General features: G+C 47.2%; 1 protein-coding gene across 2 annotated transcripts; it reads left to right on the top strand.

Annotated features, from left to right (window-relative positions):
* The first annotated feature begins 8,496 nt into the window (after positions 1-8,496).
* Positions 8,497-15,493, top strand: LOC123933500 (actin cytoskeleton-regulatory complex protein PAN1-like). Of its 2 annotated transcripts, none has more exons than XM_045992740.1 (4): positions 8,497-8,546; positions 9,532-9,596; positions 12,288-12,441; positions 15,370-15,493. In XM_045992740.1, exons 1-4 carry the CDS (start codon positions 8,507-8,509, stop codon positions 15,372-15,374), a joined length of 264 nt encoding a protein of 87 aa, XP_045848696.1. In that variant the 5' UTR covers positions 8,497-8,506; the 3' UTR covers positions 15,375-15,493. The 2 variants fall into 2 exon arrangements, with proteins under 2 accessions (XP_045848696.1, XP_045848695.1); XM_045992739.1 differs by lacking the exon at positions 15,370-15,493 and adding an exon at positions 13,012-13,111.
* Positions 15,494-16,031: the final 538 nt, after the last annotated feature.

Here is a 16,031-nt window from a genome sequence, read left to right as displayed (position 1 = left end):
TTTGCCAAAAAATCCTCGGTACTGGTGTTTGATGTGGGCATAATTTGACGAGGGATAAATATGGTGACTTCTGATGTCTCACTGACTTGTTAAGTCTTGAAAATGGTTCTCTTCCCCATGTGGAGTCCAAGTGACAATGTGGAGGGAGTTGCCATCTCTAAGAGACCAGGAGGAGGAACACCTGGTGGGACTAGGGAGAACACAAGGTATAATTTTGCAGAGAGATGTTTAGGAGGCAAGTGATGATCACAGCGTGAGGTCTGGAGTGAGTACTTCGCCATGAGCTGGCTCTTGGTGAAATGTCAAGAGGAGAAAACTCTCTGAGTCTAGCAAACAGGCTACACTTAGAGAAGGAGGCAGACATTGCCATGCAGAGCGTGTGTCACAGGAGAGGATTAAACCGAGGTTTTGAGTCTGAAGTGGAGGGAGCCTTTCCTGCCGGGGGAGAATGAATGGAATAGAGCGTGTGCCTGAGGGGATAATGGATAGTGCCTGGGGCCCATGGATTGTGGTGATTCCGTGGTGCTGGCTGTTGATGGCCTGGTTGGCCAACTGGCTCTTAGGAAACCATCAAATGTCGTTGTTCATCGCTGTGAGTGCGGCAGCGCTGCTGGTGAAGAGAGAGGTCTCAGAGCAGGAGAGCACTCACAGTGGGCCAGAAGAAGAGAAGTTTGCACTTTGAGGAAAGATGAGAGGATTATTTTTTTAAGACATTCTGGTTATTCATTTGATAGAGAGCGCACAAGCAGGCAGAGTGGCAGGCAGACAGAGAGGGAGAAGCAGGCTCCCCCTGAGCAGAGAGTTGGATGTGGGATGTGATCCCAGGACCCGGTGTCCTGACCCCAGCAGAAGGCAGACCCTTAACCAACTGAACCACCCGGGTGCCCCAAGATGAGAGAATCAAGTGGCTCTTAGAGGAGTCTGTGTTCTAGACCTTACATGTGTTATGCAGCTGTGATCAGGCTCCTCTTGAGTGTTGTTTTCCTGTAAGGGTAGAGGGTAACATTCTCCTGTTGTGATGAAAAAAGCTTGTCTTCTCGGGTGTGTGCATTATCCAGGCCCTCTAGAGACTCTGTGTAATGTGGAGATTGTTACCCAAGTGTGTTTATAGCAGAGATCTTGTCCTCCAGAGCCCCCAGCCTGGGGTTCATGAAAGGCGATCTGTGAGCAGCAGAAAGTCTCTGAAGGCCTGTGAGTTGTCACTCACCTGACATCTTGAGCTTTCCTTGTGTGGAATTCCAAGTAGGACCTGGAAGTGGACGTGGCACTGAGCAGGACCAAAGGATAGTTTTGCTCATTTTGGGTTGTTTGCAGGCACCTGCTTTTGTATCTGAATTATTAGAGGAGAGAGATGTTCGTTGATAGGATGCTCGATTTTTCTGTCACAGCTCTGGCGATGACATGAGCATTTGCAGGGATTGGATTTTCCAAGAATGGTGCTTACAGATGTGAGAAAAATGAGAAGACATTTGATTGCCTTTCTCTATGTTTGAAAAACATTTTAAGTAGGAATCTCACTGATATAGAAAGTCTTAGGTTTCAAATGCTGCTACAACTTGCTTTCTTGAGGCACACTGGGAATGCTAGCAAGTTAGTGACACCCAAGTGTCAGAGAATGCTCTCTGGTGCTAACACAGTGGGATTATTCAATGTCGCTGTTATTGCTAATTATCTTAAAATTCTTTTTTCTCCTTTCAGTTACTTTAGACCAAATAAAGAAGAAGATTGATGACTTTAAAAAGGAAAACAGGGATCTTGAAGAAAACATAGCTCGTTGGGAGGAGAAGGTATGTGTGCCCTTTCAAATATTTTTTGTGATTTCATTTTGGTTAATTCCCCTTCTGGTAGTTCATTCTATCGATCTATTTCGTGCCATCCAGAAGCGGTCCTTGAGTAAGAGAACCTTCACAAATGTTGTACACTGCCTCTCTCTTTGTGAAAGGAGTCACACATTGTTAGATAGGTTTCTCTAACATGCTATTTTGGAATTCTGATTCCTTTTTCATATATTTTGTAGGTCAGGGAAGCAAAGAAGCAAGCAGAAACGAAGAGAGAACATAAGCTTTCCCTTGCTGAAGTACATAAATTGAAAGTAAGAATCCTTTCTTTGCCTGAATTGTGATATAACGACAGAAATAAAAGTAAATGCAATATTGTTATTATTAATATTATTATTATTATTTCTAAGATTGATTGATTTGAGAGAAGGAAAGAGTGAGGGGAGGGGGTCTGAAGGAGAGAGAGACAGAATGCTAAGCAGACACTTTGCTGACTGTGTTGCCTGATGCAGGAATCAATCCCATGACCCTGGGATCAGGACTTGAGGCAAACAAAAGCAGGAGTCAGACACTCCACAGACTGGGCCACCAGGTGCAACCCAGGTGTCCCAAGGAATGAATCACTGTTACTCATTATATATATATATATATATATATATATATATATATATATATTTTATATATATATATTTCAGCATATTTTATTGAAGCAGAACATCAAAAAGATGGAAGAGATTAATGAAAATTTGAAGGACACCTTTCAGTGTAATCAGGCTCTCTTACAAGCTGAGAGAGAAGAATATCAAGAACGTGGACATGGTTAAGAGTTAGATGTTAGTTGTCCTATAATGTGGCTTGGGAGGATTTTGGTTCATTGGGTAAGGTGAGTGCAGTGTACTCCTGTGCTGTTTATGCAGTAGAGCGTGGGCGTCTGGGAACTGCAACTCATACAGAACAGTGAGCTGCGATTTCACTTACGACATCCCGATGAGGTTTGCTATTTCAAGGTCTAGGAAATGTGGTTTATTTCACAGCTGGGTCATCATCACATCATTTAGCGCTGCCCTCCAAGTTATGTAGAAAATCCCACAAAATACGTGAGCGATGAAGGGCGATAGTAAGCCCAATTGTATAGTAGAAGATAATTTTATATCCGTTCCGCTAAGAAAGCCATTTGTACGTTTTTTGACATGAACTAGTTTCCTTACTTTCCCCTTATTCTATTTATGCCTCAAGGGCTTTCTTTGTTGTCCTCCATGATCATGTCCTGTTAGGTCCCCTCATGTGTCTTTTCTCAAATCTGTCTTAAAGGCCCAAGATGAATTGGGGAATCAGGAGCTGAGAGCCTTGACATCCAAAAACCAAGAACTGAAAGGTACGGTGTTTGGGGGGAAGAAATCTCCATACGGTGGCAATGAGTTTGCACCGGGCAGGGATAGAATTCCTTCCTGCCTTCACAGTCTTGCCCTTCTCCTTTCCCCATCGAAACCAAGTTCTCAGGTCATGGCACAAACACACAAAAGCAAACTCATCCTTTACAGAAAGTAAAAAGTTCCTGGAAGACCAGGGTAATGCCCCGAGTTCTCAGAAAACATCTAAGGAAGCAGAATTGAACCTGCTAAAGAAGAAATTGGATATGGTGGTGGAGTTCTCTGAAAGACAAAAACTGACTGCAGAAGAGTAAGCTACTGCTGTGTTGTCACAGATACCATTGTATGAATTTACGTGGCGGCAAGTCTAGAGAACTGTATTTGGAACTTCTGGAATTGGATCTTAGAGTACTTTTGCCAAAGCATTCTGTAGAGTTGTGCCTGCCCTTCCTATCTTGATTTGTGTAACCTGCATTTTCCTTTCTGTTCTAACGACTTGCCACATGTTGTTGTGTGATTCATTGGGGTAGAAGGGGGAAGGTACCAGCATTAATCACTTTGATTAACTGGATCCCCTCTGGGTCAGTCTGCATTGTCCTTTCATTTTCACTCTCATCACGTGCTCTTACCACTCCTGCATCAGGTCCATTTCTTGTTCAGCATGAGACTTGGGTCCAGAATGTGGAGAGAAAAATGGAATTCTCTTCCTGCAGAAACAGGGAAAGTTTCTTTGTGGGAAATGGGCTGGAGATCCAGCAATACTGGGTCTCTTCATCTGGTGTACAACTGAGATCATTCACTGCAGCCCAATCCCTAATAAGGCCAGCGTATTTCCTGTCCACCTGATTTTCTTTTTCTTTTCTTAAAAAAAAAAGATTTTATTTATCTATTTGACAGAGAGAGACACAGCAAGAGAGAAAACAACAGCAGGGGGAGTGGGAGAGGGAGAAGCAGGCTTCCTGCCCAACAGCGAGTGCAATGTGGGCTCAATACCAGGACCCTGGGATCCTGACCTGAACCAAATACTTTTAAGCAGATACTTAATGACTGAGCCATCCTGGTGCCCCTCCACATGATTTTCTAGGTGCAACTCTCCCGGATCCCAACCAAAGCCTGCAGTTTCACTAATTCTCATCTTTGCTGGCTGGACCGGAACTTCGCTTGTTGCATTCCAACCTGTCCCAGAAAGGTTACTTGTTCATTTACTGTGTATTCACTCGCCTGTTCCAGAATTCACTGACATGTCCTTGGGAAATTGGCTTCCACTGCCAGGCTGGCTTTCTCCTAGTCTTCCTTCTTCTCCATGTGGTTCTCGTGTTTCTTCATGTGCTCTTTAGAAATTGGGTGCATTCACTCACAAGTTTGCTCTCTTGTCCAGTGTTTCCTTTTGTTTCTCAGGAGATCAGGATGTTTGTATCCTTCATTCATATTGAAATTCCCTGTCTTCCCTGGAGACTCAGGTTTGTGTTATTCCTTCCGACTCCAGGGGTGGGGGCCACTCTCTCTCACAGGCACCTGGGTTCTGTTCATTGGTAGGTTCTTCCTGGAGCGGGGTCCCGTGTCCTGACCACCTTTCTCTCTTCAACACCATATCCCTGAGCCACACATTGACTGCCACTCCAGAAGACATTTGCTGAAGGATAGTTGAGAGACCAGAAGCAGATGCTCATGTCCTTCTCTTTCTAGAGCTTTTGTCTCAGTTTCTAAAGTCTTTGTGATGTGGTTCTTGACAGGTGTCCTGTTAAAACCTTATGAATCAACACCATGAACAAAAGAGTCTGAGGGCAGCACAGCAAACCAACCTTTCTAACATTGCTATTTGCTGCCTTCACTATCCATGAACTTGGTCTTGTTCAAGAAGGTTGACTCAATGGAGCTGACAGTTTTCCATCTGAAGTCTGTTCCCTGAGATAACACCCTGCGTATGTGACAGTTCACATGGATTATTTGAGGACATATTTTTGGCACTACGATTGGCCTTTTCCTACACCAGAATCTTTCAAGAGGGCACAGGGGTTGTACTTCTAAAGCCTAGAAATGTGTGGGAGTGTGTTTCCATGCCAGTGAAGCCATATTTTGGAAGGTTCCTTTCGGGCTCACTGTGTCGGGCCCAGCCTTGGTCTGAGGATCATGGCTCCCCACGGAGGTGTGAGACTAATAATGGGCCCTGCTTCATCCTAATAGGTGTAGATGTTCAGGCTTGGCTTTTCGCTTTGAATTGAAATGAGCCTTCACCATCTCAAACCAATGATCAACTCTGAGAGGGCACAAAGTGCAATGTTATTTGGTGACATGGTGAATGAATTGAAATAGAGAAGTATAATGACAGTCCTGATTGCAGAGATCTTGGCAGTAGCCAGAGTCTGATTTTTCATTAACCCTAAATGGGGCCTTCATTCATTTCCCTGTTGTGTTGTCCATCTGTGCCTTTAGTGGGGACATTCAAACCTAGGCCATCAAGTGTTCTGGGAGGATAAATGGCAGAAATTCAGGACCTTGGCTACTGGACAATATATATATACTTTTCCCATCTAAGGAAGCCAGAAGAGACACTTTATGAACTGAATGCAACCAAGAATGAGCTGTCAGCTGCCAAAGAAAATCTGAAAAAAAAAAAAAAAAAAAAGTAACCGAAGAAGAAATGGAGAAGTATAGGTAAGTTCAGACACTACATACTAATGGCTCCTGAAATCCCTGTTCCCTTTGGATTTTTAATCTTTGTACATTATTAGGACTCAAGTAATATACACAGAAATTCAGAGGATGTATCCAGAGAGAATTAACAGACACGGAAATATAAGGAACAAAACAATTATGTTACTAAACATGTCCTGATCCCCAGCGCTGGCCTGACTCTGTGGAAACTGGCTCCACGCCAGTGTCCATGGGGGTGGTGTCAGTTGTCCTCATCTTGAGGAGAGCAGTTTGTCCTAGGATGAGTCCTACCTATAAATGTAGTGCCATCTAATGGCGCTGGTCTTTGCAACCCTGGGAACCTTGGCAAGGATAGACGTTAAAGGAGAATAGAGCTTCATGACAAAAGACACTTGTCATGTGATAACTGAGGGAAAGATTGAAAACAGGTAAGGAAATTATGTCAGTTCTGAACCTCCAGGTGAAGAAAAATGATTAAGGAAAGGCTGTAACAATAGCTTTGATCCTACTGTCCGCTGAAAGTGCTTCCTGGGTCAGGATCCATTGTATGAAGGGACAGATCAGAGGAGGATGGTCACATGGCCATGACTGAAAATCACACCCAGTGTTGGGTTTAGAAGAAATGCAAGATCAGCAGCAAGAGATTGAGCTCACCTTCAATCAAAAGGTAACCTGAGCAAGTAATCCTAAAATTTGTATGGAATCAGAGGAGACCCCGAATTGCTAAGGAAATGTTGAAAAACAAAAACAAAACTGGCGGCATCATGTTACCCGATTTCAAGCTTTACTACAAAGCTGTGATCACCAAGACAGTGTGGTACTGGCATAAAAACAGACACATAGACCAGTGGAACAGAGTGGAGAGCCCAGATATGGACCCTCAACTCTATGGTCAAATAATCTTTGACAAAACAGGAAAAAATATTCAATGGAAAAAAGACAGTCTCTCCAATAAATGGTGCTGGGAAAACTGGACAGCGATATGTAGAAGAATGAAACTCGACCATTCTCTTACACTGTACACAAAGATAAACCCGAAATGGATAAAAGACCTCAACGTGAGACAGGAATCTATCAGAATCCTAGAGGGGAACATAGGCAGTAACCTCTTCGATATCAGCCACAGCAACTTCTTTCAAGATATGTCTCCAAAGGCCAAGGAAACAAAAGCGAAAATGAACTTTTGGGACTTCATCAAGATCAAAAGCTTCTGCACAGCAAAGGAAACAGTCAACAAAACAAAAAGGCAACCCACAGAATGGGAGAAGATATTTGCAAATGACAGTACAGACAAAAGGTTGATATCCAGGATCTATAAAGAACTCCTCAAACTCAACACACTCAAAACAGATAGATCAAAAAATGGACAGAAGATATGAACAGACACTTCTCCAACGAAGACATACAAATGGCTATCAGACACATGAAAAAATGTTCATCATCACTAGCCATCAGGGAGATTCAAATTAAAACCACATTGAGATAGCACCTGACACCAATTAGAATGGCCAAAATTAGCAAGACAGGAAACAACGTGTGTTGGAGAGGATGTGGAGAAAGGGGAACCCTCTTACACTGTTGGTGGGAATGCAAGCTAGTGCAGCCACTTTGGAGAACAGTGTGGAGATTCCTCAAGAAATTAAGAATAGAGCTTCCCTATGACCCTGCAATTGCACTGCTGGGTATTTACCCCAGAGATACAGATGTAGTGAAAAGAAGGGCCATCTGTACCCCAATGTTTATTGCAGCAATGGCCATGGTCGCCAAACTGTGGAAAGAACCAAGATGCCCTTCAACGGATGAATGGATAAGGAAGATGTGGTCCATATACACAATGGAGTATTATGCCTCCATCAGAAAGGATGAATACCCAACTTTTGTAGCAACATGGACGGGACTGGAAGAGATGATGCTGAGCGAAATAAGTCAAGCAGAGAGAGTCAAGTATCATATGGTCTCACTTATTTGTGGAGCATAACAGATAACATGGAGGACATGGGGAGATGGAGAGGAGAGGGAGTTGAGGGAAACTGGAAGGGGAGATGAACCATGAGAGACTATGGACTCTGAAAAACAACCAGAGGGTTTTGAAGGGACGGGGGGCGGGGGGTGGGAGGTTGAGGAACCAGGTGGTGGGTAAAAAGGGAGGGCACGTACTGCATGGAGCACTGGGTGTGATGCCAAAACAATGAACACTGTCATGCTGTAAATAAACAAATTTTTTAAAAAAAAAGGTAACCTGAGTTGTGTCCGACACACTGACCCCTTGGCGCCCCCTGCAGGTGATGGAAGTGGCCCTTAGAGCCCTGAACATGGGCTTTTGGTGTGTTGGCTTTTTTTCAGATCGCAGTTCAGGAGAGGAATGCTCTGGCTAACTGGGTAAGTGTTTTCCTTTTCGTCATCTTCGTTTGGGGCACAGTCGGGCACAACCAAAGGTGGGTGTGTTTTTTCCCACAGATGAAGGCTTGGGATTGGGAGAGGAGGTTAGTGCAGCAGAGCAGGGAGAACGCCTACCTGAAATACAGGTGTGAGAGTTTGATGTGCGTTTTTACGGGTGTTTGGAGGGATGATGGCTATGCTATTTAGTGTCTAGGAGAGGACGTGGTGTTGTAATTCTTAGAGATGTCCATTCTTTTTCTGTGTTCAAGACTGCACATGATGGAAAGGGAGATGCTCCCTGTGGGATCCATGAGGTGTGAATCGATGCCAGGAAGGCCTGAGTTGCAGAAGCCTGTGTGGCAAGGTAGGGAGCACGATGTGAAATGCAGCAGCCTGATTTCTTCTGGGAAACCACACAGTGTCCTTCCTGTTGCTGTGGGTGATTGCTGTGTGTCCTGGAGAGAATCACAAGCCTGCAGGTTGTCTGAAGGGGTGACAGGAGGGTGCTTTCCTCATATGCCCCCAGGCAGCAGGACACTTGCCCCTGTGACAGGTGGAGCTCACGCCCCTCCACTCCTTACCCCCACCCCACCCCCTTTGGAAGAGCTGAGCCTGAGAAGGTGGGAGCCGAGCTCCCTTCCCACCTTGACTCAGTGGTCAAGCCTTGGTTGAAAAAAAAAAGGAAAAAAAAGACTATTTGTGAAAAAGGGCATTCATTTACTTGTTATGGAGATTCCTATATTTTTGTTTTATTTGTAATCTGTGGGACCATATTCAGCAATGAAATATATTTTATTCCTCTCATGTTATTGGTGTAATGCCAAAGCTTTATTGCTCAATCTGCCTATGTTTTCTTTGTTCATGACTATACAACTGTCAAAGTCTGTTTCTTCCCTGAAATGTTTACTTGTTGGCTAGTCACCCATGCTAGGTCTCATCTGCAGGATGGACAAATGAACCATGCACCTGAGGCCTGAGAAGAGAACATGGGCCATTCATGTTGGGGGTTTGTGGATGTCACCCATGCAAGGATATTCTCACTTCGATGTTTAATCTATGAAGAAAAAGTGATTTTGCCTGATGTGTGTTGAGCACCCCAATTTTAGTGTTGATTTCCAGCCAGTTGTTCCCCAACCTGTCCACACGTGATGGATTACTTACCGAAACACTGGAACCACGGCCCTGGATTGTCTCCCATAAGAGTCAGGTGACTGGTGTCTCTCTTAGCAAATGAGTCCCGTAGGAAAACTCTGATAAGGGACCCAAGTGTGGGAAAGGGTGCAAGATGGGGGAGGAAGGCATGGAGGGCATGCAAACCACAATAAACCTCTGACCTTTGTCTGATCCAGCACCTAGACCAGTTCCCAGAATGAACGGCAGCACCAGCCCTCAAAGGGACCCAGAGATACCTACGGTAAGTGCCGTTGGCGTTTTTAGTTGTGTTGTTTCTGAAATGGATTGCAGTGTGGACAGCTCCCTGTCCTGGCCTTCGTGCCTCCAAAGCTGTAGATGCTTAGGGGCACGTGAGGGTAGGATGCTCACCTCGTGCATGTGTGTGTGTGTGTAAATAACTCGTGTGTGTGTGTGTGTGTGATTGTGCGCATGCGTGTGTACGTGTGTGTAAATAACTCGAGGAGGATGACATCTCACTCCACAGTGAAGTCGGCTAGTCCGGCTGACTGCTTGCTGTTTGTTTTCCTGCGGGAGCAGGAGCATTTTTGGTTTTCGGGTCAGGAGGCTAACCTGGGAGGATGTCTGCAGAGGTCCTCACAGATGGAAAATGGGAAAAGCCTGGACTGCCTCACACTTGGGCCACATGCTTTGGGCAGCTTGAGTGTTGGTGGAGAAGGTGAGTTGTGACCTCCTGTGCGTCCCATCTGTGTGGGTGCAGACGTGAGCTGGAATCCCTCCGGTTGGCCCCTGGGTGAGATGATGGTGAACTCTGGCAGGTGGCAGGTGCATCGTAGAAAACGCCCCCTGGAGCAGCGGCCCCAAAGAGGGAATCCTGGTGACTCCCCTCAGGCCCCACACCTCACACGTGTTTCAGTTGTGCTCCTGTGAGCGGCTGCTGATGGGGTCTGGTGGCTGTGCCAGCTCATAGCGTCTCTCCCGACCCATCCTGGGAGCATTGCACGTGCTCTCCAGACACATCGGTTTACATTTGGGGATGTCGAATCGGCCCGTTAGTGGTTCTCAGCACCAAGGACTATGCATTCGCTCTGTGCCTGAGCTAAAGAGTGTCTGAATGTCGGGGACGCGGATCCACAGAGCTGGTCTCGCTCACTCGTAGGGGTCGTGCTTCTCTCGGAAAGCGCTCTTCCAGGTCCTCTGCAGGACTCCGGACACTCCTATCTCCTCGGCGGTGTCTGTGGCCATGGACAGCCTTTGTGGAGCGTAGCACACCTCCTTGTCAGGGAGGGAAGCAGAGTTGGTCAGGGGGGTTGCTGGTGGGCTGCCGCTTAACACATGAGCGGGTGCACTTCCACGCGTGGACAGCAGGCTTGCCATGGCCTCTCATGGTGTCTGTTCTCAATGTACAGAAGGAGATGCTGTGCTTGCCATGATGGGGGAAGTGTGGTCCCAGGCGTAGATTCCCGCCTTTCCTGAATGGAGTTTTTTCCTGAGTTGATTATCCTTGGCAGCAGACTCCTTGTCTCTGTCGAGGTGCAGACCTATATTAACATGTGGTGACAGTAGTTTTCCCCATGGCATCTGTTCACCCCAGTTTCTAGGGGAGACACAGGGGACGGGTAGCCATTCTGGCACCGATGCCAGAACGTCTTGGAACGTGGTGGTGGGGAAGATGCGTGTGCGTGTGTGTGCACCCCTGCCTGCCTGCAGTGCACACCAGGGAAGTAACTGGGGGAGAAGGACCCCTCCCTCCACAGTGAAGTCCTCTGGCCGGCCCGACTCCCTTTAGGTTACGTTCAGGTGCACTGGTGTTGTGCTCATGCTGGGGTTAGATGTGTCTGGTAATCCTCAAAAATGGAACCTTGGGAAAACTCTCTCTGCATTTTATACTGTCTCCTTTACAGTCTAGAATGTTCTCAGGGCAAGTTTCACGAGTCATCCCTGTTTTACCTCTGCTGGAAAACATGCTGTGTAGAACCTACCTACTTACACCCTTTCCACAAGAATTTTGAAGTAATAAAGCTCTCGGGTGCACTGTCATAATCGCAACCCATTCATATGGTCTGAAGGGGGACGTCAGTGATTACCTGCATGACCATTGCCTCCCAGCCCTTCAGCTGGGCTTCCAGGAGCAGGTCATTTGGTCCTAAGTTACCGTGTGAGCTGATTTCTGTTCCCAACACACATGTGGAGTTTTCCATCAGAAAGCATATACATTTTTATGAATTCTCTAAATATGGCCTTCCCATCTTCATTTCCCATTGGACAAAAATACTCTGTAACTCAGTATGTTGAAATTTCCAATGACTGTGTTTGAAGATAAACACAGCTGCTGAGTGTAATAAGGGTTATTGGTATCATGTTCCTCAGAAGACACTTTTCCAGTGCCCCTGTCAGACCACATGCCCCTAATTCCTGAAGTGTCTTTGTGGCCATGGACAGAAGCTGTAGAGAGTAGAGGACCCCTTTGTCAGGAGGCAAGGCAGCGTGGAGACAGTCAGGGACTTACAAGCAAATGATTCCCCTCGAGTGGCTCGGAAACTTTGTGGAGGAAGGGCATTCAATTTGTCACATTCTCTCTATTCTGACCAAACCAAAATCTTCTCCAATGGCTGAGGAGGAAAGAGGAAGTGTTGTCCTGGATGTCAATGCCTCCGTGTCTGGAATGTGCTGTTTTACTAGTTTGCAATGATCCTTTTTCATCGTTAAGACACTACTTCTTGCTGGTGAACGTGGGCAGACATGGGCAGTGATGTTTGGTGACAGGCTTTTCCTGTAACAGCCATTGCCCTCTCCCCCCTCCTTGTACTGGCACCAGCTGGGAGGGGCATGAACGTTTTCTAGCATGATGCAGCTCTCCTGGAAGGTGGCATTGGAGAAGGAGCCGGGTGCTGAGAGCTCTTTGTTTTGGTTTCTTTTCTTGTGTTGCAACTTTTGTCTGTTTTACTAAAATATTTTCTTGTCTGTTCTGCAGGTCGGTAGAGGTGTGAGAGAGTTTCCTCATTGCCCAGGGCCCCTCCGTATGCCCTACCACATGGGGTGGAATGTACCAGGCTTCCCTCCTCCTCATCCACCTCCACAGTGGTGGGCATGGGGGCCTCAGCCACACCTCGTTCCTCCACCACATGGTGAGATGATCTGAACTGACGTGAGTCGTAAAGCTTATTCATAGTTGAACCCCTTCTGTCAGTGGAGAGGATGGAGAGGTGGTACCACAAGACATTGCAGTGCAATGATAAGCCCGAGTGAGGACCTGGTAACATTCCTCCACTTTCGGTGGACGTCCATCTCATGGACTGTCTGGTTCACCATACAGAACGGGGCAGCAGGTGTCTGCCATGGTGAAGAAAAGTGACATTTCACAGAGGACAGACATAGAAGCATTGCCCAGGTGCACTACACGGGCATGATGTTTTGGGCTCTGGGCTGGATGAAGCACAACCTTCACATCACTCTCACGTGTGGAGGCCCCAGTTTTCCAGCATTATAGATTAGTTCTGGAAACATCTGTTCCCGGGCAGAGTGGTTGTATCTGCGAGAGTGAGGGACTGTTCCCTCTTTCATCCACAGGGGTCAGGGGAGTCCTGTGGGTCAGGACCCTCCAGAGGGAGAGAGGGGAATAGGCTGTGGCAGGGGGAGAGGGTTGGCTTGAATCCTGCATGGCATCGCCGTTCTCAATCCACCTCTGTCCCTTCTAGGCCTTCGGTCCTAATCAGAAGCCTGTGGAGCTCAAGGGGACAGGAGCAGAGCTTACAGGCGTATCTGTTTCCAGATCATCACCTTGCAGTTGTGTTGGTGGAGCAGAGGCAGAGTTTGTGCTCAGGGCTTGACATTCAAGGGGAAACTGGGCTGGGGACACAATAAGATTCTGAAGTTCCTCAGGACACATGTGCATGTGCCTGGCTGTTTGCACACACTGAGCAGTGGGCAGGTGCCATTGTTGGGAAGGAAGTGTCTCCGTTGCACAATGGCAGACATCTGCCTCTTACATCGTGCACATCCAGCATCCGCATATGTCGTTCTGGGAGGGATGAAACACTTCTCACTTCATCTGTAGCGTGTAGAGTTTGAGCTGTCATTTCCTTAGTTGTGTAAACCCCTGACACAGGGCTGTGGTCCCTTCATTGATCATTAGTGTAGGGGTCTGCCCTTGTCCTCTGCAGTCTGGAAACTTGTTGGTAATGCTCTTGTCCAGTCAGGGAGGTGAGAACGAGAAACAGTGGCCAATGCTGGTGGCTGGTGTAGAGGGTTCATTGGAATGTTGCTCAGTCACTTCCAGGGGGAGAAGCTTCTGTCCTTTCCGTGGCCTGTGTCAGATACGGATGCTGGAGCGTCCTCCACAAGACCAGCGGTGCTGTCCACGGGCCTCTCATGTCATGACGGAGTGAAGGCTGCTACGGACATGGTAACTTTCTTCCGGTTGTTCCATAGATAGAATTGATGGACCTTGTCTTCCAGTCACACTGAGGGGGTTGGCAGGTCCCTTGTGGTGACAGAGAGCTGCCCTTCTCTGATAGCTGGGCATAGCAGGTGTGCGTGCGCACATGGTACAGAGACGACACTCTGTGCTCTGGGAGGGATGAGGCCTGCTCTTAATGTGAGGAATTGAGGGTGTGTGTCTGAGCGAAGGGAGGGACACACTGATGAAAGGACATAGACGGTGTGTTCCGTATAAGGGAAGAACCAGAGGTGTGTCCAGAAGGAAGGGAGGGAGCCCCGAGTCACACAGAAACAGGAGGTTGTGGGTGCCAAGAAGCTTGGAGGTGCTCAGGGAGATCCCTGGCTTCTCTCAGGGAGGGTGAGGCCATTCCCCGGCAGGCCAGCAGCTTGAGAGTGAGTGTGAGGACACCGCGTGGGCCACACCGATTGCTGCATATGTTCACTCACACAGTGTGGATCATGCCGTTATTTGTCTCAGAATGTCATTTTTGCCATGAAGCCATTCACCTGTACTCTATAAAGAGCATTGTTTCCCTGAGTTTCTGAAGGTTCTGAACCATGTGAAAGACTGTTGTGGAGATTTGGGAAATTTAACATGGTCTTTGGGGATTCTTGTCTGGCTGACTTTATCTCCCCCAGTGAGAACACGTGAAGCTGGTACTGAGACCCAGCAAATGTGGCCCTTGTCTCAGCCCGAATCAGACTATTAGTGGGGGAGTCAGGGTTGGCCAAGAGCCGCCCTAGCTGGAGCCCTGTCACCAGGCCTCTGCATCTGCATCACCACCCTGCCTGCAGCTGTGCACCTCCCCCGGGACTTCAGTCCCAGTGTCCTGGGGATTTGTCTGTGTTCCTGATTTCTCAGCCCAAATACCAGCTCTCAGTGAGGCCTTCTCAGGGCCTCGGCTTTTTTTTTTTTTTTATCTGTGAAAGGGGGAGCATACTGGATTCTGAGGTCACTAGAGCAGTAGGAGTTGAAGTACATAAAGAACCTGCAGGGGCCTCTGGGCAGCTCAGTCTGTTAAGCAGCAGAATCTTGATTCCTGCTCAGGTCATGATCTTGAGCTTCTGAGATTGAGCCCAAAGTCAGGCTCAGTGCTGAGTGTGGAGTCTATCTGGGATTCTCTCCCTCACCTTCTCCCCCTTCCCTCTTCGCTCACAAGTTTGTCCTTTCTCAGTCTCTGTCTCAAAGAGAAAAAAAAAATAATAGGCAAAGTGTCTGGGCTCTGACCATTCACTGTTCTCACGTTTAAATGACAATAGCTCCATGCCGATGAGTGTCAAAATATGTTCATTTAAGTCCACAAAATACACTAAGAGTGTAATACCTCAGCCCAGATAGTGGCAGTTCTCATTTCAAAGATAAAGCAAAGAGTCCCCTTTTTCCATTAAATTTCGGGTCCTTGCCACAATGAAGTAAAAGATAGTTAACAGAACGGGTACAATCAGAGATTTATATGTGAGATGTGAAGACAATTCGTTTCTATTACATATAGACACACAGAGGCGGCCACACACTCAAGTGTTCATCCAAGGCCTCAGATACACTATGGGAGGCAGAGAGCATTTGGGAACACATAAGATCCTATTGTACTAACCCAAATCCTTTTGTGTTACAGGCTAATCACTTTGTAATCTGAAGACTTCCTTGACCTCCAACAACCAGGCTCCAATGAGTTTATATTTAGTAAAGATATGAATGCTTTCTGCCTGGTGGTCTGAATGCTTTCCCTGCCCATCCTGCCCCCTGTGATTTGTCTCTCCTGGTATCCCCCCAATAAACTCTTCACGGTTCTGTCTCTGTGTCAGCGTCTGCCTTCAGAAGGACCTACAGTCCCTCTCCTTCGAGTGCACAGGGTGAAGCCTTCAGACACAGATAACACCCTGGCAGCCATGGGGTGATGGAGGATAGAGCAAGATTACCCTTCGTGGTACCTCTACTGCAAGGGACCCCAGGAATCCTTCTGGGGCGGGGGCCGAACTTGAATTTAGATCCGCTGCTTTTGTATTAACTCTGTTGACAGATCCTCTTGAGCACATGGACCCTGCTAGTTTAGGGGGTTAGTGATCAGCAAGACAGGTGGCTGTCCCCAGGCAGTGGTCTGCTGTGACAGCAGACAGTGAGGTGTCTGGAGAGGCCCTGAGAAGCTGGTGAGGCGCTGAGAACCTGGAGGCCCTGCATTAATCCAGGTTTTGTGCAGGGGTTTCACCTTACCAGTTGCCCCCCAACTACAGGGGGCCTTGAGTGGAGCAGATGGTGACAGTTTTCTTGGTAAGACCC

This window comes from Meles meles, chromosome 21 (genome assembly GCF_922984935.1).
Source record: "Meles meles chromosome 21, mMelMel3.1 paternal haplotype, whole genome shotgun sequence".
Classification (NCBI taxonomy): Eukaryota; Metazoa; Chordata; class Mammalia; order Carnivora; family Mustelidae; genus Meles; species Meles meles.
This window is presented reverse-complemented; position numbering and strand designations above follow the sequence as displayed.